This window comes from Zingiber officinale, chromosome 8A (assembly GCF_018446385.1).
Source record: "Zingiber officinale cultivar Zhangliang chromosome 8A, Zo_v1.1, whole genome shotgun sequence".
In the NCBI taxonomy this organism is placed as follows: Eukaryota; Viridiplantae; Streptophyta; class Magnoliopsida; order Zingiberales; family Zingiberaceae; genus Zingiber; species Zingiber officinale.
This window is the reverse complement of record NC_056000.1, coordinates 23,081,226-23,104,147: the sequence shown is the minus strand read 5'-3', so window position 1 is coordinate 23,104,147 and position 22,922 is coordinate 23,081,226. Positions and strand designations below refer to the sequence as shown.

At 40.5% G+C, this 22,922-nt stretch overlaps 2 protein-coding genes and 1 long non-coding RNA gene across 5 annotated transcripts; 1 reads left to right on the top strand and 2 right to left on the bottom strand.

Moving 5' to 3' along the window:
• Window positions 1-6,000: 6,000 nt before the first annotated feature.
• On the bottom strand, window positions 6,001-9,995 carry LOC122007984 (trihelix transcription factor GTL1-like). 3 transcript variants are annotated; one of them, XM_042563532.1, is made up of 3 exons: window positions 9,353-9,992; window positions 6,872-8,429; window positions 6,001-6,786 (listed from the first exon to the last, which is right to left on the bottom strand). In XM_042563532.1, the coding sequence occupies exons 1-3, from the start codon at window positions 9,724-9,726 to the stop codon at window positions 6,508-6,510; spliced, it is 2,211 nt and encodes a 736-aa protein (XP_042419466.1). In that variant the 5' UTR covers window positions 9,727-9,992; the 3' UTR covers window positions 6,001-6,507. The 3 variants fall into 3 exon arrangements, with proteins under 3 accessions (XP_042419466.1, XP_042419467.1, XP_042419468.1); XM_042563533.1 differs by having other exon boundaries at window positions 6,637-6,802; window positions 9,353-9,995; XM_042563534.1 differs by having other exon boundaries at window positions 6,637-6,782; window positions 9,353-9,993.
• Window positions 8,429-10,005, top strand: LOC122007985. The gene is made up of 2 exons (XR_006119161.1): window positions 8,429-9,069; window positions 9,161-10,005. It is a non-coding gene; the product is annotated as an uncharacterized LOC122007985 (long non-coding RNA).
• Window positions 10,006-17,394: 7,389 nt separating this feature from the next.
• On the bottom strand, window positions 17,395-19,487 carry LOC122007983 (protein BCCIP homolog; the record flags this gene model as incomplete). The annotated part of the gene is made up of 6 exons (XM_042563531.1): window positions 17,395-17,858; window positions 18,286-18,384; window positions 18,659-18,724; window positions 18,815-19,023; window positions 19,101-19,362; window positions 19,446-19,487. Coding segments are annotated over 6 exons (804 nt in total), but the record flags the coding sequence as incomplete, so codon positions are not given.
• Between the last annotated feature and the right edge of the window lie 3,435 nt (window positions 19,488-22,922).

Below are 22,922 nucleotides of genomic sequence, written 5' to 3'. Positions count from 1 at the left end.
GAGCCGCCGGAAAATCGCCGCCGCCGCTGAGGGAAAGATCGCGCGAAGAGGAAAGGGAATTCTGTGCCCTAAATCGAGATTTACCGACGGAAATATACTTCCGTCGGTAATTACCGACGGCAATATACTTCCGTCGGTAATCACCGACGGAATGCTTATTTCCGTCGGTGATTTCGGCTAAGTTAGGTTTAGCGAACGCAGAGGAAACGGGTACAGGGAAATTTACCGACGGAATCATATATCCGTCGGTATAATATAACCCTAAACCCGTTAATTACCGACGGAATATCATTCCGTCGGTATTCTTTAAACCCGGACCCGCCTATTTACCGACGGAATAATAAGTCCGTCGGAAATAACCAAAAATTCTAACGGCGATATTATGCTACTCGCCGACGGAATGGTAATTCCGTCGGTAATCACCGACGGAATATCTACCGACGGAATTAATAATTCCGTCGGTGATTACCGACGGAATTACCATTCCGTCGGTGAGTACCGACGGACCTAAACCCCGTCGGTACGTACCGACAGAAATATATTCAGTCGGTATATGCCGACGGAGTTAAGATTCCGTCGGTACTCCCGTCGTTAAACTCATGTATTTTTGTAGTGAATTGTGATCGTTAAAATTTATTTAATAAAAGTCTTATTTGTTAGAGTTATTTTAGAAAATTTATTTTTCTATATCTAAACAACTCTTCAGAATCTTTTTACCGTTAGAAAATTTCCTATAAATTAGTTATCCAAATGCAAATTTCTAAAAATTCTGCTTAAAACTCAACTTTTTGTGAAAATTTTATAATCAACGTTTGTTGAATTTTTTCAACAATTAAAAAAGTTTTTTAATTTATTCCTTAGGCTTTGCATAGTTTATCCCATTTTTAATGTGATCAAAGAGAGAGAAGGGAAGATTAAGTCTAGAGGGAGGGTAATTTAATTTTTTGCACATTATTAATTTACCAATTTGATTACCTTGTTATTATTTGTTTTTGTTATTACCCTAACTTAACTTGGGATTGCTCATATCAAAAAGGGAGAGATTGTTAGTACCCCAAAGTAGTTTTGATGTGATCAACCAAATCAAGTTAGGTCTTGTTGGTATTTAACCCCTGTGTCTAAGTATGCAGGAACTTAGGAGCACATAAAGTTGAGCGAAAAATACAGTTAGCGAGAAGGACAGCACAGGAGAGAGCCGACAGGCTCGAAGGCCGGAAGTTGGGTTTGGGTGAGCCCTATTCCAGATGGCTGAGATCACCCAAGCGAGCAGAGTCAGAGAGGAAGGCTCGGACCAATGTGAGAGAAATCAGAGTGGAAGACTCGGACTAAAAAGTCAACTAGAAGTTGACTTTATGGTCTGAGCGCCTGGAACCGAATTTTATCCAAATACAATGTGTTGTGTCGTGTTGCGTTGTGACAGGGATAAAGTTTTATCTCCCTAGAGGCACCTAGAACCCTTTCAGACGTCCTGACCAGGGCGATAAATACAACCCTAGTTCCAATGGTTCAGTACAATACTTGTAATTGATTTCTTTTTAGTCTTATTCTGTAATTGAGTGCTTCAAATATTGTAAGAGGCTTCTCCGCCTGAAGGAGACATTAGTGAGCTTTTCATCTTCCTTAAATTAATAATCTCCCTTGTTGTAACCAAGTAAATCTTTTATGCCTCTTCCTTTGTTAATTTAGTCTCTTATTTCTTTTATGCAAGTATTGATTCTTATAAAGCTATAAAGTTCGAGGAATGTTCATTTTCCTTTACAGGGTTATTCACCCCCCTCTAGCTGGCCACCTAGAATCCTACAGCAGCCCATAGCTGATCTGGGGTCCTCTACCTGCGTTCGATTGGAGCTGACTTAGTAAATCTCTAGTCGACAACCATGAGACTTTCATGCCGATGGGAATCTCCATCAGTAGGGCCTCCAAAGATTATGTTAACATTTCCCCAGGTGACGTTCCTCCTGTTTTCTTCTTGTCAAATCTGCAAAGGTTCTTTGCCTTTATTCAGGGAATGAGTTTTGCTACCATGTTGTTGCAAAGCATCAATTTGTCAATCGGATATGTTGGAACTAGATGCTAGAGGTCTGCTCGGTTGATGAGCAATTTGAAGGGGTTGCTAACCTTGAAGGCACTAATAAGCCGCTCGGTGAAGCTCCCTGGTATATTGGTAACAGTCATTGGTGTTGTGAGTTTTGGATCTATGACAGGGCTCGTCAATGGATACCCACTTTTAATTGGTGGGCATCCATTGACGGGGCTCAACGAATGAGGTTCGAGCAACTTCTACATGATAGACTATTCTCCCTTCATGAGCTGGTGGATGATTCGGTCGGTGTTCTCTATGGTGTAGAGGGGGTGGAGGGCTCTTGTGCTCAGCTTGAAAGGATGGGGTGGGAGCAGCAACTTCCTTTTTTCGGGTGACTAGGGCTTCTTCAACATTGACATATGAGGACTTTCTCACCAGGGAATGAAAGAAATCCCCATCGATGAGTCCTTGAGAGAAGACACTCACAAGTATTTTGGAGGTGACTAATAGAATATCCATAGTGACTTAATTGAATCGCTTAATGTATGATTTCAACATCTCTTTTGCCCCCTACTTGAGGGTGAACAAGTTCAATGTGGTCTTGTGGTATCTTTGGCTGCTAGCAAAGTGATGGAAGAAGACCGTCTAGAAATATTTGAAGTACGAGATGGAACCCGCTAGGAGCCGATTGAACTACCTTTGTGCCAAGCCCGAGAGTGATGTTAAAAATACTTAACACTTGACACCATTCGTGTACTGATACAGCAGAACGATATTTTCAATCTTGCAGAGATGGTTTCGGGATCGGTTACACCACCATATTCCTCAATCTATCAAGGTCAGAAACGTTTGGCCAACTTATCTTCGAGAATATCCTGAAAGAAGGGAATACTTGGCTACTTGGATGAGTTGCTAGCAACGGATGCTTTACCTCGCTTCGGATCTTGGAAGGTGCATTTCCAGCAGAGGATCCTTGAAACTATTCGGATCCAGTGGAATCTTCTATGGGCATCCAAATCAGAGCTCTTAGGAACTCAGTCAGCTTCACTGGCTTGGATTTTCAGCCAGTAGTTTGTGGTTCCTCGGCTGATGTTGCAGGTGCTTTTGAAGGAGCACTTGCTACTTCTACAAGCGCTTACGCTTTTTAGCCATTATTAGCAAATCAAAGTCTTCTTATGATAAGGTAACAGTTGTGAACTTTCTAACATTATCCATTTTCACGTTTCAAATCAAGCGTATGTTCCCATAGATGACACTAAATTTGATTCCGGCTGAAATCAGTGAATGTTGGACCATCGACGAGATGACTTTGAAGTTGACCACAAGAGGATCTCAAAGGAGAAAAATCTCAAAGTGGGATCACCTACAAGATCACAAGGTGGAGGAAGAGGGAACATTAGTAAGCAGGCCAGAGGTTCCCTAGCGCAGCCATTCCGACGCTCAAGTCAGTGAAGTGGCAAAAGGTGGAAGATGGACAGTAGTAGAAGAATGAAAAATGCGTGTGAAGAAAAAGACGTACTTACACCTGCAAGGGCGAGACTCTTTTATACCTTTATAATCTCTGCATTAATTAAATGTCATATCAATATAAGGGATATGTCAAATCAATGTATCTCTACTGTAGTGTGCAATCTTATCACCCATACATACAAAGATATGATCTCACGTGCTTCTGACAACTTCACGTGCAACATTAATTGTGGAATGAACTCCTAAGTTGAAAGAACCATTGAACTTTATGGGTTGGCCCAAATAGTGGGATAATGGATTAGTAAAAAGGAAGCTCAATCTCTGATCATTGCTGACGGGTCTATTTGTATGTCTGTCCATCTTATAGGGAGTTGATAGGAGTAAAGCCTTATGAGTCAGAGATCCGATCGGGAACCGAATAGAAGAATATAGGGGAGCAGGGTTTCATGATCTTATGAGCTTATCATGAGTATATAGGAGAGCAAAACCCTGTGATCCGATCGAACGAATATAGGAGAGCAAAGTCCCGTGAGGTGGAGATTCGATTAGGAACCAAGCGAGAGAATATAGGGGAGCAAGGCCCCGTGATCCTGTGAGTCGATTGGGAGGATGTAAGGGAGCAAAGCCTCGTAATCTTGTGAGCCGATCGGGAGAATATAGAAAAGCAGAGCCTCGTGAGATGGAGATTTGATCAGATGATGGTCTGACCAACCTTAGACTTAACTGCCATGTTTATCGGAAGATTAACTTTTTGATCATATGTGAAAGTCACCTATATATCCGTCATACCAATACTAATTAAGTGAATTATCATGTAATGATAATAACTTTTTTCTCTAAAAATGTTAGATTTTAAACTTAATTAGTGGACTGATGATTTAACTTGCCTTTTAGAGGCAAAATATATGATGAAAAATCCCTTTATAAAAACTATCACGAATGATCGATACCATCTTTTACTTGTTTTTGATGGATGATGAAGAGGTAATGATGTGAAAATCTACCAACGATGTGTTATTTTTTATAAACCCCCTTTATGGTTAAGTCAGTAGGTAGGGGAGAAAGTGAACAATAGAGTATATATGCAAAATAGAGAGATTAGCCTTTTGTAATGACAAACATGCATAAGTATCTATAGATACAAGTTGAGCGAAATCTACAAAGATCGTGACCATAATTACATAAAAAAATAAGAGAACTTGATGACCATCAATTCTAACCGCCTTCCTAATTTTCGAAATAGTGATCGTGGAGGAACCACGTAGGGATCATGAAACTGAAGAAGACCTGTAGATGAACTACAAATGCAATTACCTACTATGGCGAGAGGTAGTGAGCTTAGGAAACTGTGCTGAAGTAAAGAATTCGAGGAATTAAGTTTAGAATAGAGCTCGGACAATTGAGTTCGGAATAGATCAGAGCTCCAAGAATTAAGCATGCTTAGCCTAGCTGATGGTGTTTGCTTCCAGAAATCTAAAAAATATAGTCCTGTGCACGAAGTTCCCATCAAATTAGGATCTTACCTTGCATTTTTACAATAGAGCTAATTCCCGACCTGAACCCCTTTGTGCAAGACTCTTCTCCAATGAGAAAAACTATCAAACATAAAAATTGCTCAAATGATAAAGACATTGTTTATATAATAACCGGATTGCTCCGGGCCAAGACGAGAATCAAACAAGGGAACAACATCAGAAAACGAGCACACAAAACAGGCCAAGCAGAGCCATCCTTGTGCCTTGCTTCTCGGTCCCTATAGACAGAAGAAAAGAGAAGAGAGAACCATTTTAAGGAAGTTCAACGCCGATTTTGACTAATATTACTGACTTTTTTTTAATGATATTCCTAAGTCATTAATTCATCGGTCAACGTCAAGGACGAGAGACCTTTGAGCACCAAACTGCCAAGCCACCATGGCGAGCACGCAGCCACGGAGCCATCGTGCTCGGTCGTCGTGCTCACAGAGCCCTCTTATTACGAACGAGGTCGATGAGGAGGAAGGAAACGAGACGAGAGCGCTGTATTATTTCTTTCGAAAGAAAGAAAGAAAGAAAGAAAGAAAGAGCAAACTCTGGAGCGCCGGCAACGTGCTGCCACTGAAACGATTGCCATACGGCTCTGTCGCAGTCACTTTTCACCATTTATTTTATTCGCTCCCATTTCTTTGTCGACTCATTTTATATGCCATGATTTAGCGTGCAGCCGATGCCAGAAAGCAGAGCTCTCAGGGCAAAAAAATAATAATAATAAAAAATAATGTATCCCACGAAAAAAGAAAGCAAAAGGCTCGATAGGTAATTGGCCATTGCAATCGGCATCCCACTCTCTTACCTGCACTTCACGGTCTCCAATATGAGGAAAAAAAAACACCATTTAATAGTCAGAATCATACCTTCCTTCACCGACCGTCATGCACACTCCCATCTTCAGATATATACTTTGCTGACTTCACAATCTGCTGCTTACAGGAGAGCAGTAAAGTAAAGAGAAAAGGGAGAGAACGCAGATGCAAAGAACACTGGATCTCAAATAAATATAATAAGAAATGTGAGCGAGGATTGTTTGTACATCTTAACAGAGAACACATGCAGACTGATTGATATCCACGATATACACTGAACCCAATTGGATGTGACAATTTGATTGAAACAGAATGAAACAACCAGACCAAACGTCATTCTATAGAGCAGAGTACTTACGGAGAAAACAGATTGAGTGCTCGCGCTGTATTCACCTGTTCACTTTGCGTCGTCTCTCTGTTTCTACTGCCGTTTGTAAGGGATAATCAAGAGAAGTTGTGAGAGCTTATTGCATGCATCAGTTTGACCCACGTTCGCCGCCGTCTTTCGTTGGCTCAATGGGGATTCTTATTCCATGCACATAACAAATGAATGAATAGCAAAGGATAGGGCTTTCGATCAAGGCAAGAACGGAATGGGGTTTGGGGGTAACAAAACGTATAGTTTATGCTACAGTGCGGGTAACATGGGGGGAACTGGTTGAAGGTACCAAATTTACTGAACCATAGCCAAGAAGGAACTTGCTGCGGCTGCCGCCGTCGTGGTGGTGGTTGCCGCAGTCCCGTTTCCGCCGTTAGGACGCTGAAACTGTATCTTGTACTGTTTCTTACTGTCCTCGTCGTCGTCATCGTCGTCGTCGTCGTCGTCGTCGTCGTCGTCAGCTTGGTCAAGATTTTCGCTGTCAGTCTCGTCGTCCATCTTATCGTAGTCCACATCCACCATCCCTTGTTGCTGCCTTTGTTCCATAATTAGCTCTTTCACAATGTCTTCTGGCTTCAAATGGAAGAATCTAAATGCATCATATACGTATATATATTTTAGAAATATACGATTAAGCGGTACTGAAGCAGTTGCTTACCTTCTTCATTCCTTCCTCGATGAAACTGGGTGTGTGGCCACCATTACTAGTTGGAACTTGTACTGCTCCTCCGGTGTCTGAATTTCCGTCGTTTGTTTTTTCATTCTTTCCGTGATCCTGAGGCGCCGGAGGATGTAATTGTAGGGGTAAGTATTCTTTTGTGGGATTGGTATCTAAATGCTCCTGCTGCTGTTGAGCTGCCAAGCTTCTGCTGCCGCCGGCGGCACTGCCGAATTGCTTCCGGCGGTAAAGAGCGTCCAATTGGTCGAAATAAGGGCAGGTCTTAGAGTCCTCCTGCCGCTTCTTGTTGCTATCCTTCACCTTCTTGAAGTACTTGTTGATGTTCTCCCACTTCTCCTTGCATCTCTTGGAGTTGCGGTTGTAGCCGAGGCGCTGCATTGAGGAGGAGATCTCGTCCCAAAGAGGGCCTTTTGGTCCGGCTTCTTGGTACCTCGATTCAAGTTCACTCCGGAGCTTGATCAGCGCATGGACCTCCGTCTTGGGCCACCTCGACGACGAAGCCGGCGCGTCAAAGCCACCACTTCCTGGCCCGCGGCCTTCTTGCTGCTCAGAGTTAATGGGGGCAAGATGCGATGCCGGGGAGGTCTGAATGGTGATTTCAGTAGAACGTTGCGCGGCTTCATGTTTCTGCAAAGATGGCGGTGGCTGCGGCGGATTCGATGGCGGAGGTGGCGCAGGAGGAGGATTATGTGAAGGGAGAGAAGTTAGAGCTACCACGGAGGTGGCCAGCGGAAGGGTAGTCGCCGACGGTATGGTGGGAAGCGTAATGGACTGGCCGGTGATCTTCTGAAGGTAGGATATAACCGCCGCGTCGCGAGATGCCGCCATGGCGCGCTCCTGAACGAGCAGCTCCTGCTCGCGGCTGAGCCGCGCAATCTCCTGCAGGAGCCATGCCTCTTCTCGCTTCATTCTTTCCTGTTCTCTTTTCTCGATCGCCTCCAGGAAGCGCTGTTGCATGGCCTCCTGCCGCTCCATTACCTGTCTCATCAATCCCTCGAAGAAAGCCATCATTTGCCGCCGAGCCGGTCGGCCAGTACTTCCCCGCTTCCTCTTCCGTTCCTCTGCGTTGCCGCCGGCCTCCGCCATCTCCTCATCCGAGTCGGAGTCCGACGAAGAAGAAAAGGAAGAGTTGGACGAGAAGCTAATTCCGGCCACGGCCGTCGAGCTCGAGAGTCGCTGCTGGCTAATCTCGGGGACGAGCCTCGTCGGCGTGAGGACAAGCGGAGGGGCGGCGGCTGAGATGGGAAACGGTTGAATTCTCGTAGCAGCTGGCGGCGCCGACATGGGAGGCGTAGTAAAGCTAAATGTGGCGGGCGGTTCGGCAGTTATCGGCTGGGCGGCGATGGCAGTGGACGTGGTGGCGTCGCCTCCCCCACTTCTGCCATGGAGAGCCTCGAGCTGGGTGAAGAAGCGGTAGGTCTTCCCGTCCTGGCGGCCGGCACGGCCTTCTTTAGTGCGCTTGTAGTACTTGTGCACGTTCTCAAATTTCTCCTTGCACTTCTTCGAGCTCCTCTTGTATCCCAACTCTGCTAGCTTCCTGACCACCACCACCGCCAACAACCAACCTCAATTACACGGCGAGAAGAACAAATTAAACTATTAGATCTCATTAAACTAAACAGAGAATTAATTAAGAGGAGGAGGAGGAGGAGGGAGAGGAGAGAATTTGATGAGAGTGTGATGCCGGGCGTATATCCAGACAAAGGGTAACCCAGACAAAGAGCACCTACCTGAATCATATGTCGATTATGACCTCAAACAATAAACAATCTCAGGACTAGTGGTGAGAGAAAGGTCAGGAAGCAAACTAAGCATAAAATAAATTCACCTCGATAGCTGCATTAATCAGGAGTATGCATGCGTTTTGTATTACTATTCTCCGTGTCCGAAAAATCTCTCCCACTGTAGTTAGGTTGGGATTGATGAAGCTGTTCCATGGAATTCAGGGAAGAAATAAATGTAAACTTGAAGGAGGAAAAAGCATTGGGAGAGGAATTGAAGGCAATAATAGGGGAAAAGGAAATTCTGATCTTCCTCCTCCTCCTCCTCCTCCTCTCTCTCTATATCTCTCCCTGTGTCGCGTTTAATTTATATATAATATGCCCTTTTTCTTTCTGCTTTCAGGATCCGTTTGAAGCTCTAGTCACACTGCTACAGGCGCTGCTGTGGACTCCGTGGTACGAATTCAAGCATAGATCGGCGCATAGCTACCTGTTTTCTGAGAAATTCTCAAAGTCGTTTGGTTTTTCTTTACATGCGTGAACACAGCTGTTTGAAGTAGATACCAAGGAAACCGTTAAAGAGTCTTTCTCACACCACAATTATGGCAGCAGAGGAAGGAGAATTATAAGGGAGGGAGGGAGGAAGAAGGAGACGGGGTGGGGGAAAAGAGCTAGGAGGTTTTCCGAGCTGCGCGGAAGAATTTGATGGGAGTAATGTTGGTTTGGCTTAATTAACTACCTGGAGATTTCCTCCCAGAGAGGACCCTTGAAGGTGGCGTCCCGGAAGGCAGCGTCCATCTCCGACCTGATCTTGAGCAGCGCCAGCGTCTCCTGCTTAGGCCACCGGCTTCCGGAGGGCCCGCCGCGCTCTGCCTCCTCGTCGTCCAGGAACCCCACAGCTCCTGCTACGGCTGAACCCAGCTCGTCGAAATTGACCGCGCCCGGAGTTGGCGCCGGCGGAGGAGGAGGCCGGGAGCTGATCGGCGAGGGGGTCTCCGCCAGCTGTTGAGCCGCCGGCAGCGGCGGCGGCTGTGTGGACTCGACCAGCCCCTGAGGTCGACTACCCGACATCTCCGCCTGGAATTGTAGGCCTTCTCCTGACTTCTGCTGCATGGTGGGGCGGCCCTGCCTCGGCGATCTCGGCTAGCAACAAAAGGAGCGGGATTGATGAATTCTCCCCTCTTGTTCCTCCTTCCTCCCCTCCCCTTGCGCTGAGTAGGGGGAGAGAAAGAGAAAAAAGAGAGAGAAAGAGAAAGCGCGAGAGAGAGAGAGAGAGAAAGAGAGAGAGGTGGCTGATCGAATGGGGATTGGAGCAATCTGAAATCGTAAAAGGAAATCAGTACATGGAGTGAAAAATAAAAGAAAGAATAAAAAAGTTGGGAGCATGGACAACTGGAAAGAGAGAAAGTATATATGCTGGCTATAAAAACAAAAACAAAAAAAAAAAAAAACACACACACAATATTAGATCTATCCATCCATGTGACATGAGGCCAGGTGAGTCGTTCATCTCAAGTATTTTTCATCTTAGAAGAATTTCATTGCCTCAAAAAATTATTCCTCTAGAAATTACATCATACTCTCATATGGTAATTTATCATTCAAATATCAACTAGGCTATGTCCATGGAGTCATCCTTCCCTCCATCCCTACCGTGTGCGTATGCAACTCAATGAAGTGGGAAACCAGATCAAATGGATGAGTTGGAGAGAGAGAGAAGGAAGATTAATAATAACAGTACAGGCAGACAGGCAGGCAGGCGTTGCAAATATCTTGGAGTAAATAAATTAGAGGTCTCGCTGTCCAGGCACATAAAGCTAGCTTGACCTGTGGTTAACAGCATTAATAATTGGACAATTAAGCGAGAGTTGTCCAATTTATTTGCGCTTTATTATTATTGATTCCCTCGGCTAGCTTACAGTTTGAAATGGGGGCGGGCGGAAGGGAAGGGAGGGGTGTGTCGGGCCCCATCCACGTACACACCCTTCCGCCCTCCATCACCATGGATGAGCTTCATGGAGAATTCAAGTATAGTTTCGGAATTTTCTCCCTTTTTTCCTCTCTTTCAGAATATTGGAACCTCGACCACCTCCCCCTCCCCACTTATCCCTGAATTATTGAATCGTTCGGCACGCAAATACACCAGACAGTGTTCTAGACGCACTGTCCGTAATTTACCGATCGATCCAGTTTAATCTCGCATATGTATTATTGTTGTTACCTGCAGGGAAAGGGAAAAGACAAAAGAAGTAGATTAGGGGGGACAAGAACACATTGTGACAGGCGTGAAGGGGCCCCCACCGGAGTAGGGTAGAACGTGACGGGCGATTATCGCGGATCCCACAGTGCGAACTATTGAAAAATAATATTTTTTTATTTTTTGTTTTTAATTTTTAAAAATAAATCAAAATAAAACACCCGCCAACCTCCACCGAATTAGGCTTTAATTGCTTGCGAGAAAGGGAAATGGCGATGATCTTGAGCTAATGAGGGTGCTGTATTACCGTGAGATATAAAGAATAATGGGAACAGTGGATTCCAGTTAAGCAGAGGAATCTGTTGTTCATGTGCCACACGACTCCCTCTTCCCCACGACGACAGCGACTGATCGTGACTTGTAATCACGATTAAGCCTTAATAGGATGGGAAAAAAGGAGATGAGAGCTCACCGTAACGCTGGGTTAATGATAATAATTGGTGATAATAAATATATATATATATATATATATATAACGTTGCCAGTATTGTCTATGTGCTTTGGTTGAATATGAGAAAGCTTGTGAATAAGAAGGAGGAGGAGGACGGAGTTATTACGGTGGGGTCGGAGGGACCCCACGGCACCTGTCTGCTCTAACCTCTCCTCCACTTTGTTTTTTTTTTTGTTTTTTCTTTTTCTTCTTATGTTTTTTTTTTCTTTGTTTTTTTAGGAAAAAGAAATTTATTTATATTTTAAAATGTTATTATTTTGATTTTTAAGTAACACACATGATGGGGGAGATCCTGTCAGTAATTTTTGATTTTTTGGATCCTTTCCGTAATTCACACATCGGATCACGATCAAAATCTGATTAAAATTAGCTGTGTTTTTTCTTGGATTCACCTTCTCATCAAAGTTGTAGTTTGGGTCGAGTCAGGCCGCTAGAGATAGCCGGCGGTGGGTGGGTCGCCCCCATGCTCGGTGCCATACAGTTCGCCCATCATCAACGACCTCTGGCCGCCTGACTCGATCCAAACTATAACCTGGATGAAAAGGTGAATTTAGGGAAATCGTAGCTAATTTTGGCTGAATTCTAACCGTGATCCGATGTGTAAATTATGAAAAGGGCTAGAAAGAGATTAGGAATTACGGACCAAAGAATAATCTGAACTCCATAAATAATCCAACAACAACTAAGCATTATCTTACTAGTTGGATATCAACTATATGGAGTATTTTTCGCCATTAGACTCAATTTCCTACTATATCATTATCTATATTTAAATAAATTTTATTTTATTATTGCTAACTAAGTTTTTTTTAGTCTTCCTCTTTTCTCGTTTGATGTACATATTTATAGAAGATTAGTGGTTGTTTAAGTATATATTTGTATTATCTTAAACATGTCTTTCGAAGTTTTTTCTCTATATGTAACCCTAATTTTTTTTCTCTAATATTTTTTTTTATTATCCTGTCCATCCTCGTATATTCATTCATCCATCATAATATTCTTATCTTTACAACTCTTATCTTCTACACATGCACTCGAATCATAGCACAATATTCAGTTACATATAACGTAATAAGTCTATCTGTCATTTTATAGAACTTTTTTTTACGATCACATAGAATATTCGATACTTTTCTTCATTTCAACCATCCTAATTGTATTATATATAAGATATTTCTCTCAATCTCTTTATCTTTTTATTAAAAAAATTCTAAATATATAACTCTCAGTTTCAGACAACTCGTTATCTTTTATCTTAATAATTATCTCATTATATCTTATTATATTCATTTTATTTTTTTGAAAAAAAATACCAAAAAATACCAATAACTCTTAGTGATTGTAGTCCAATAATTAATATATAATTGAAAGTAGTTGTCCTAAAATTAGGGAAAAGGAGAATGATTTAATGGACAATTTAAGGGTGGAACAAAAATGAAATTTGAATTAGTTCATTTCCTCTATGGTTCGATAGACAAAAAATGAATGAAAAGATCCATTTTAAGGAGTGATTTATTCCATTCTATCCATTCATAGCTAGCTTTAAGAGGCATAAATTTTCTTTTCATGTCTATCAAATATTAACATATATCGAAAAAATATTTTAGTATATATGATAGGACTGAAGTAGGCAAACTAATTAGTCAGGTGAGTTAGTCAAACCAACTAGGTTAGACTGAGAGGATTGAGCGCCAACAATCAAATTGGACAAATGGTTGGGTGGGCTAGTTAAAATGAATATGACAAGCTGAGCATGCGCAAATCAACCACTGACATTTAAAAAAAGGGCATCTCTAGTGGCAAGTTACAATGACATTTACTATAGTTTCAAGTTACATTATGAGTGATTATCACAAAATGGTTTCCTTTACAATATGAGATTGATTATTTAGGCATTTATGAGGGACCTATTATGATTGAATTGCTTTTACAAAATTTCGAAGTATTGTGGGTTGATTTTGGCATTTAAGATGATGCATTGTATGTTGCCATAGATTCAACTTATACAACAATGTAACTCTAGCTAGTGCTATATTTTACATTCCCTAGTTGTCTATTGTCCTCTCTTCATTGATGCCCTCTGGTCATCTTTTCTTACACACCATACATATCTATAGTTGCCCTCTCTCTCCGGGTCTGATTTGACCATAGTTTGGTAGAATGATATCTTGTGTTTGAACAATATATGTGTTTTGAGCAATATATTGTCTAACACAATCAATAGAATGCAAGACTATCAATCTTATGGTCACAAGTTTGAGCCTAGTAAAATAAATATGTTAAAAAATAATATCAAGTATAGGTTAAGAAATAGGTTAAGGTTGATAAAATCTATATATTTTTTTGTTGGGAATACAATCAAATACATAAAAAAGATTCTACTAGTATAAGGCATTTTCGATACAACCTAAAATTAAAATCATAAAGATTTAAGTCTAAAGTGGACAATATAATATCATTATAAAAATACGTGAATTATTTTGGTCCTAACAAATAGCATAAGAGTCATGATTTAAATCAGATGTCACATGAGGTGGTCTTAAATGAGGTTGAGGAGAGACCAAGAGCGGTCAAGAGTAATCAGATACTTGAGGGGAGGCTTGGAGCAGCTTAAGAGTGATCGGATGTAGTGGCGGATCTAGGAATTCAAACAGGGGCTATTTTTGCACGGAACAAGGGACTATATCCTCCATCTCCACCGTAATGGTGGTCCTTCCTTTGAATGGAGGATTGTTTAGAATATAATAAAAGTCTCACATTAAAAATATATAGAAAAGATCATGATTTTTAAAGATAAAAATATCTTCATTGGTATGAGATCTTTTGGGTAGAGTCAAAAAATAAATTCATGAGGACTTAGACTTAAAGTGGACTATACCATTGTAGAGATGTATGAATTCTTTTGGTCCTAATAATTTTTAATCAAGATTGATCAAACACTTAGTTGACAATAAGTCTATGTGGGTTAGATCAAGAGAGTTGAAGTCTAGACAAATTAAGAGTGACTGTATTCTTAGTAGATATTGAAATTTTAAAAGAGTGAACTATAGTCAAATCCTAAAAGTGTACTCTAGCCAAAGGAAGGTTTTAGTGAATCAAGATTGGCTTGAAGTTGGGCAAGTAGAGATTCTACTAGGTCAAAGTTGAACTAAGATTAGATAAGCACAATGTCCTAGTAGATTGAGATTAGTTAGATACTAGGCATACTAAAGTATATCTTTAAGATTGAAAAAAGAAGACCATGCTATTGTTAAAGTTGTTTTTTCAAATACACTATTCAATAGATAGAAGATCAAATAATGTATGAAAATTTTCAATTCTTAGTGACAATGAACAACTTTGATCTTAAAAGGTTATTGGTCCATTTTTCACTAGAGGAAACATCCCTATACGTCATAGCTGAAACTCGAACCTTAGATTCCTTGGTTATCCATTGGAGGGTCAAGCATTGCTCCATTACTCCAACAACTTATAGAAGATACTAAAAGTTGTGAATCAAAATCATTTTGTGCAATCACATTTGCTAGCTTACATCAAGGGAACTTTTCTTGGTATGAATTTGTAAACTAAACGAATCTTTATACAACCTTAGTTATGGATATATTTTATAAGTTTTTGATACTCCAGACACATAGACATACACACAACTATATGGTACCTACTTACGTGAAGGTTGATATTTTAATTTATATTTTATCGCTTTTCAAATATTACTTTTGTACACGTCATATGCTTACTAGAATAAAAGATAAAAGCATCCCTTCAAAATGTTAAATAGAGAACTTAGTCGCCCCGAATCCATTCCTTTGATTAGATTCCTATACTAGTTGAAGGAAAAAAGTTTCTTTCCCTTATTTCTTAAAAAAAAAAGGATGTTATTTCTTTCTTCAAAATTTGAGAGAATATAGATGTTTGACAATGATCAATTCCGTGAGGGGTTAAAAGGAACAAATTAGGTTCGATAGAGGAGGGGAAAAAATGGAAGGTTGAGAATGAAAATAATTTCGTTACGTGCCGGAGAAATGGCACACGGGTCGTCCGATTTGGATCGGATGGTGTGGCTTTGAGGTATCAATTCATGGGGGACCGAATAAATGTTAAGATGATGTGGTGGGGATGGCCATATTTCGTGTCTGATGGTATAAATTAGCGATAGAATTGGGCATGTCGGGTTGGCCTTTTATGGACCACAACCTAATCATATTAGTTAAAGCAGACGAGGTGAATGTGGACCAATTGGCACGTAAATATGAACAAGAATCAATGGATCACTGTGGGAGAACGGCATTATGACGAGGACTGATTAGCAAGTTTTTGTCCAAAAAATCACAAAAGAAAAGGTTGGGAAATGTGATCGATACGGATGTCAATTTTTGTTAGGAATCATATAATTAATTGTGTGGAACAAGCAAGTTCAATAAGTTGGGGCGGTCAAGCTAGACGAACCGTCAAGGTGGTCGGTCGATGAGTCGGTCGAATTTAGTTGTTTCGCCGATAGAATTCTATATCTCAGGTGAATTGTCATCTCTTTTTAGTGATCGTTGTGAGAAAGAAGCCAAGAAGTTATTACATAAGAGGACCTGTCTCAATCATTTAAAGGTCTTTGATGGTGAAAAGGAAAAGGGGAGCTTATATATAGCAGTAACGGGGCATTTAAAGTCGGACTTAGACAAAAGGGTAAAGGTATAATGATAGAGATAAATAAACGAGAGGGACCGCAGTAAAAGTTTTGAAGGAAAAAAAAAAGTGAAGGCCTTGATGGTGCGCAGCAACACAACACATGAAGGCATCATGGAATTACATTGTGTTGCCCATTTATACTCTAGATTTTATAAGTTCAGCTCGACTCGACTCGATTTAACTATATTTAAACTCGTGTCTAAAGAATAGGGCATTTATCTCTATGGGAATTTTGATGGATAGTGAGTGAAGAATGTATGTAGTCTACAAGATGGATATCGAATATTAGTAATGGTACTACGTGAGCAAATAGAAGTTACTTTTTGATATAGCACGCATACATATTGAGAAAATTCTTGATTATTAGAAGATCAATATATACATTAAAAATCCCAATTGCATTGTAAGGAAGATGAATATTTAAGTGCGTGTGGTCACCCTCAACATGAAGTAAGCAAATTTCTTCCAAGGCGCCTCCTTATCTTCATAAAACCAAGATTTCATACTTAAAACCATATTCACGAGATCAGTTATATACACACATAAAATTAACTATATGGAAACTGATCAGTAATATTTGTTCTATAAATTGTTACTACTTTTATCAGAAATTGTTCAGTAAGTATTTGTAAACTGTTCAGTAAATCGTTCACTTCTCGGCGCATCTTCTTTTATTTCCTTCCATCGATGCGCTTGCTCGACGCACATTCGGATGCCGCCCGTCTCGGCGATCCAATTATTCATTCATTGAAGAAGGCAGTTGGGGGTAAGAAGCGCAGTAATGGAGGCGATCGATTACCACAGCCATGGTGGACGGCGTTAATTACGCTCGCCCCACGCCCATGCGCATGAGTGTAGAAGAAGCCAAGGCGACGGATTCAATCAGCAGTAACGTTAGGTGGGAGGAGAGCACTGGATCATGCTTGAATTGAGCTGCAGCGAGAAGATGGGGATGGTAGGCCAACTCTGGCAGGCGGACATGAAAGTACAGAGCCACACTGGAAGAAGGATGATTGGGATCGGATTGCACAGCGGCCATGGAAGAAGCAAGTACAAGACTATGTATATATGCCCTCCTTGGTGAGCTACCTGAGCTGTTTGATTTAGTGCCCGAATGAATGATCGAACGCGAATACAACAAATTAATTATCGTCTTCGGGCCATTAAATGGTTTGGCAACACTAGTCAAAGTAAATTTGATAAGATCTCAAAACCGAATGTTACATTTATTTGTCATTTTAAAGTTTTCTCCAACGTTCATTTTAAAAATCCATTCAAAACAGAGTATCTTATCGAATTGTATTTAGCGTTATCAACTTTACTCGGCGAGAAGAAACGAGGAGAACTCGAAAGGCGAAAGGAGAATTCCAGCTCAAAAATTTGCAAACGAACAAATCCCCTACTATCACAAGACAGGTACAAAATCCATTTTGCAAAGGTAAACAAGAAATGGATAATGGGAAAAAAAACTTCTGATCTGGAACAGATAAACATTACAATTTTGTTTTTGAAAATTAAGAAAAAAACTGTCAATCTGAAAGAAACAGATTAAAAAGCCCATCACTGCTGCATGGATAAATGTCAGAAAAGGAGTGCGATGTTGACCAGGGCCACAAAAATCTTCAACTGATTTGCCATGCTAGGCTGGATAAACTGCAAATTGGTTTACCTGCTTAAGGAAAATTATAAATAGTTGGACAGATTTTGATGTGGGCCTAGTTCTTGCGAGTGTCAACATTCAGTCAGTAAACAGTTCAACTTCTCTCGAATCTTAGAAACTTCGCTAGCATCTATAACCATGGCCAGCCCCTTCTCCTTGTAGTTCTTCATCTGTAGTATAGAACAAACTTTTTGTATCTGTCATCACAAAATGGAGCAATATAAAACCTTCTTACTTAACCTTTAAAATTTTAATAGACTTAGATGATAAGACACTTGAAATACTAAAAGAGCAAAGTTTATTAAATTTGCTTTTCTTTGTCAGAAATGCATTATGTGATATTAACTGATTGCTAGGTATCATAAGATAAAGTGGCAATGCTAATATGGAATATAGAGTAGCATATATCCACCAAATGCCAGTAACATATAGAACATTGAAAACATTTTCATATTGTTAAATGCTTAGTAAGAAACGAGTAATGGTTCAATGCAACTAAACACCATGCATACCTTACTGGGGGGCAGCCTCACAGCACGCAATGCAAAAGTAAATGAATCGAGAGAGAAAGAATGTGAGAGATTTTGGCAGTAAACTTTGCAATTTAACTTACTGCCATAGTACCTCTCGAAAAATCTCATCCTCTGGCTTGGTATATATTATAGAGTCGCTAAAATCATCATCACCCTTCAAGTTTGCCTTGCTTTGGTTGATGGTTTTGCTCTGAGGTTGAGAACAAAAAAAGAAGCTAAAAATCATTCTGGAAATGGCATGAAATAAAACATATGGCTATTGAGAAGATCCAAAGAAAATAGTGGCTTGTGTACACTTGTGAGGCATCTCTAACAATGACCGTAGCTGTTACTACTTCATGAGAAAAAACACACTAACTATTCTTTATCTTGGCTACAATTATTGACGACCAACCACCAAAAATGATAATGCAAACTAACACGACAATCAATCTTTATATTCAAAAATAAGGCAATCAATCTACCTCAAAAATTCTAGTAACCAACACATAATACTTGAAACAGAAGGAGTCCCTAAGCTCCTGCATTGGCTGAAGGAAACAAGTAGAAGTATAAATAACAAAAAGACAAATGTAATTTTAAAGATATTTTAAACAATGTACAGCCGTTTGTTACTTAACCTCATCTTCAGTTGCCCATGATATCTCATCAAACAATGCATCATACAATGGAGGCACTAACTGGTAGGGGCAGTTGACAAAGCGTTGAGAAACTAAAAGGCCCACATCACCTGCTTGTCGTTCCAAATATGTCTTCAGCTTTTTCTTTGTGGTTTCCTCAGTACATGCTTCAAGCAAGAACTCTGGGAGTTCCTTAATGCATCTGTGATGTTGGGAATAATAAAACTTCAGATTGCAGTACAAAAAATGAGCAAAGCAAAAGGTAGCATAGGTTTACTAAATATGACCTGGTATCTTTGCAGATTAAGAGCAGTGATAACACCAAAAGGTCCTGCATCATCATCATCATCGTCGTCTGTATGTCCTACTTCATCTTGCTCATCCAATTTGACAACTGTACCATCAGTCGTCTGCTCCAAGATCAAATCCACAAAACCACTGAGGTCCCATGGCTTGTTGTCGAGGTAATTGTGAAGAAGGAGCTTCACCCCACTGAAATCCCCCAGCTTGGGGTCAAAGAACCCAAAATCTGCATGTACCATGTCAACCTTTCCAAGCACAGACAATATCAAGTGTTAGCTCCAAATCATAATAAATTAGGATGTAAAACATGCAGAAGCAGTTCTCTTACTTCTTGTTCCTCGACTTCATCTACTACTTCCAATTTGACATGTTAAAGACATTTAGTGGGATTTGGCTCAGGAACGGAGTCTTAGAAAATGAGATGATGTCAGAAAAAAAAATGGAAAAGACAGAGAGGGAAGAAGTAACAAAACCTGGTGATTTAGTGAAGGCGGAAAGCGAATAAGCAGGGGCAGAGCGGCTGAATAAAATAGTACGAGCAAAGGAAGAGAATCCAAGAAAGGGACGGAGAATTGGAACACCATGCCGCTTAGAAGGTCGTTGGTGGTTCATGTGTTTCCTCAATAGTGTAACCATGAGTTTTCCTGAGTTGAGCACTAAATATCACTAAAAAATTTCAATACAAAATATGCATACTTCTAGAGTCATATATATAGATATATATATACCTGAACTTATTGCCCAGAAATTTTCATGACAGTTTGAAATCAAAGAGTATTATTTACAAATTTAAAACAAAGCAGTGAGAAAGAGAAAAAGGGATTATTTAATTCCTTTAAGTATTATTTTTCCAAGATTCTTGAAGGACGAATCACCGGACAGCCGGAGGCGATGTTTGTTAGTATTAGCCCTAGTATCAATTATGAGATGATTGTAAAGGGCTCATTTTGTATCATATATCATTATTAATAAAAGACAAAGTTGGTTATTATATTTATTTCAGTTCAGTGCCAATTGAATAAGTATAATAATGTCCTTGGGTAGTAGGTTATTATCTATAGTATATCAATTGGTTGAATTGATAGTGAGATATTGTAGAGAACATTACTCTTAACTATTCCTAGTCGAGCATTAATATACAAGGACAATATTAATGCATTGAGACTAGCATGTAGGTCAACGGATGACTTGATCTCACAAATCATGGATATGAGATATCAGATTGACATATGGGTATATATTAGAGAATATATACTGAATGACCTGCCATGAGAATGTTTTATGGATCGTTATATGAGTATCATAAACATTCTCATGTGACTATTGGTATAAATAGTCCTTAGACCTGAAGTCACTACGGTTCCCTACATAAGGAGTTGTGTACTTTGGTATCGGCAAACGTCACCTGTAACAAGGTGGACAATAAAGTTGATCACTGGGTATACAATGAATTATGCGGAGGGATGTGAGTGATGTAGATGGGATCTATCCCTTCCATATGACGGAAGCGATATCTGTGGGCCCCTTGATTAGTAGAACACAAAGAAAGCATGGTCATGCTCAAATGAGTCAATATGAGATATTGAGCTTATTTGATTGAGTGTGTCTACTTAGAGATCAAGAAACACAAAGGTTGATAAGAGGATGACACGGTCTATGCCTCATTGATCAATCTAGATATCAAGGATAGAGGGACCAAGTTATACAAGATAATAGCCACGGACAGGTTAGGTCGGATCTTGACCTTCTCGTCACTTGGGTAACAATGATGTCTTGCTAGATGTCACTCATTGCTTATATATCTAAATGTTGATTTGGGTACATTGTCAACATTACGAGAACCTATTGGGTCACACACAAAGAATAAGTAGATTTGGAGATGGGTTCATATGATGAATCATTGGATTAAGTCTTATCCGAATTGGACTTATTGAGTTAGACTCAATTGGATCTAATTGTTGGATTAAGTCCAATTCAAACTAGACTCAAGGAGTCAATTCAAATTAATGAAATGTGATTCATTGAATTTGAATTGTATGAGATTAATTGAGTAAGACTCGATTGAATTAGACTTGAGTTAGACTCAAGTGAATTAGACTTGAGTTAGACTCAAGTGAGGATTAATGAGACATTCATTGAACTTCGAAATTTCATGATACATTTGATGCAATTTTCGAAATTGAAATGAGGAGTTATTTGAAATGAGGAGTTACAAGTGTGTGGTCCTTAATGGAGTGTAAATGCTCATTAAGGCTATTAATGCTAATTAAGTGTTTCCATTTGATGAAAATACTTAAGTGTTTTTCTCTTCATTTTTGGCTTAATTCTCTTCATTCTCATTGCTCCTCTCCTCTTGGCCGAAATCCACTCCATAGGTTGCTAGCACAACCTTTCTCCATCTTGTGAGTTTGTGAGACAAACGAACACTTGTTCGTGTGGATACAGTAGAGGCGCGAACGCGAGATCGTGCTGTGATCCGAGCTGTCGGGAGTCCGTGAGCACGCTACAAAGGTATAATCTCTCATGTTCCTATGTAAACTTAGTATATTTTTCTTCTCCCTTCGCATGGATCTTCTGGAGGAAATAGGTTTTTCTGCTGCGCGTTTGCATGTTTAGCAACCTATTTCCTTTCAATGTTGACACGAGTTGCTGAGTGTTATGAGAAGGGAGTCTGCCAAAGAATATGTCAAACCTAAGAGGGAGAAAAAGGAGAAGAAGAGAGTTAGAATGATAGCCAAGGGTGCCCCAGCGTTGCCACCCTGAAGCTCAACTAAGTTTCGGCAGGAGATGTGGAGAAAACAGAGAGGATGAACAACAATGTACATATGAAATGGTGAATAGATGGAAAAGCATACCTCCGTCTACATGCGCGAACGCCTTTATGACACTACCGCTGAATATCTATCTCTCTCCTATGTATTAATTGTGTATTAATTATTAATGTGACACATCATATTGCGATAAAGGGAATATTTCATCGTAACTACCAGTATCATGTGAGTCATAATACGGGAGATGATACCCCACGTGCTTTGTCAAACCACATGTTGTATCAGCGTAGGCACTATTCTCTATGGTGGGCTAGCCCATAAGGCCCTTAGGTTGTGTGACAATTGGGCTGGAGGTCGGGGCCTATTAAGTGGAAGAGTGTCGGACCATCAAGTTTAAGTGGAGATGAGCAGGGCAAGCTAAGTCGGTGCAAGTGGTGCTCCCCCGATCAGTTGAACCGACTGGAGAATAGTGAAGCGCTTCGCTCAGTAAGACCGACCGAGAGTAGCGGAGCGCACCCGATCAGTGGGACTGACCGGGGGGAAGCGGAATGCATCCGATCAGTGGGATTGACCCGAGAGGAGCGGACCGCATCTGATCAGCTCTTCCGATCGAGAAGTGGAGCGCGCCCAATTAATAGGCCCAACCGGTGTGAGAGGAGCGCACCTGATCTGTGGGACCAATCGAGGCTAAGAGGAGCAAGCCCGATCTGTGGGACCAACCAGGGCTGAGAGGCAAAGCTCGTCCGATTGGGTTAAAGAGGGTTATCGGAGCGGATCTACCCTACATTGATTATCTTGACCTTGACTTCCACCTAAGCATGATGCTTGACCCTTGGGGATGCGTGGAAGCTTCCCATATCGTATCAATTATCATAAGGTTCTCAGGTAAAAGTTATAAAACATGAAGCTACAAGTATCAACATTAAGAACTATCATAGTATGGAAGGTCAAGTAAATTTTAAAAAGAGCAATTCAGAATATCCATTTTAATTTTTAAAACAATCCTTCTCATCTTAATTATGAATATGAAATAA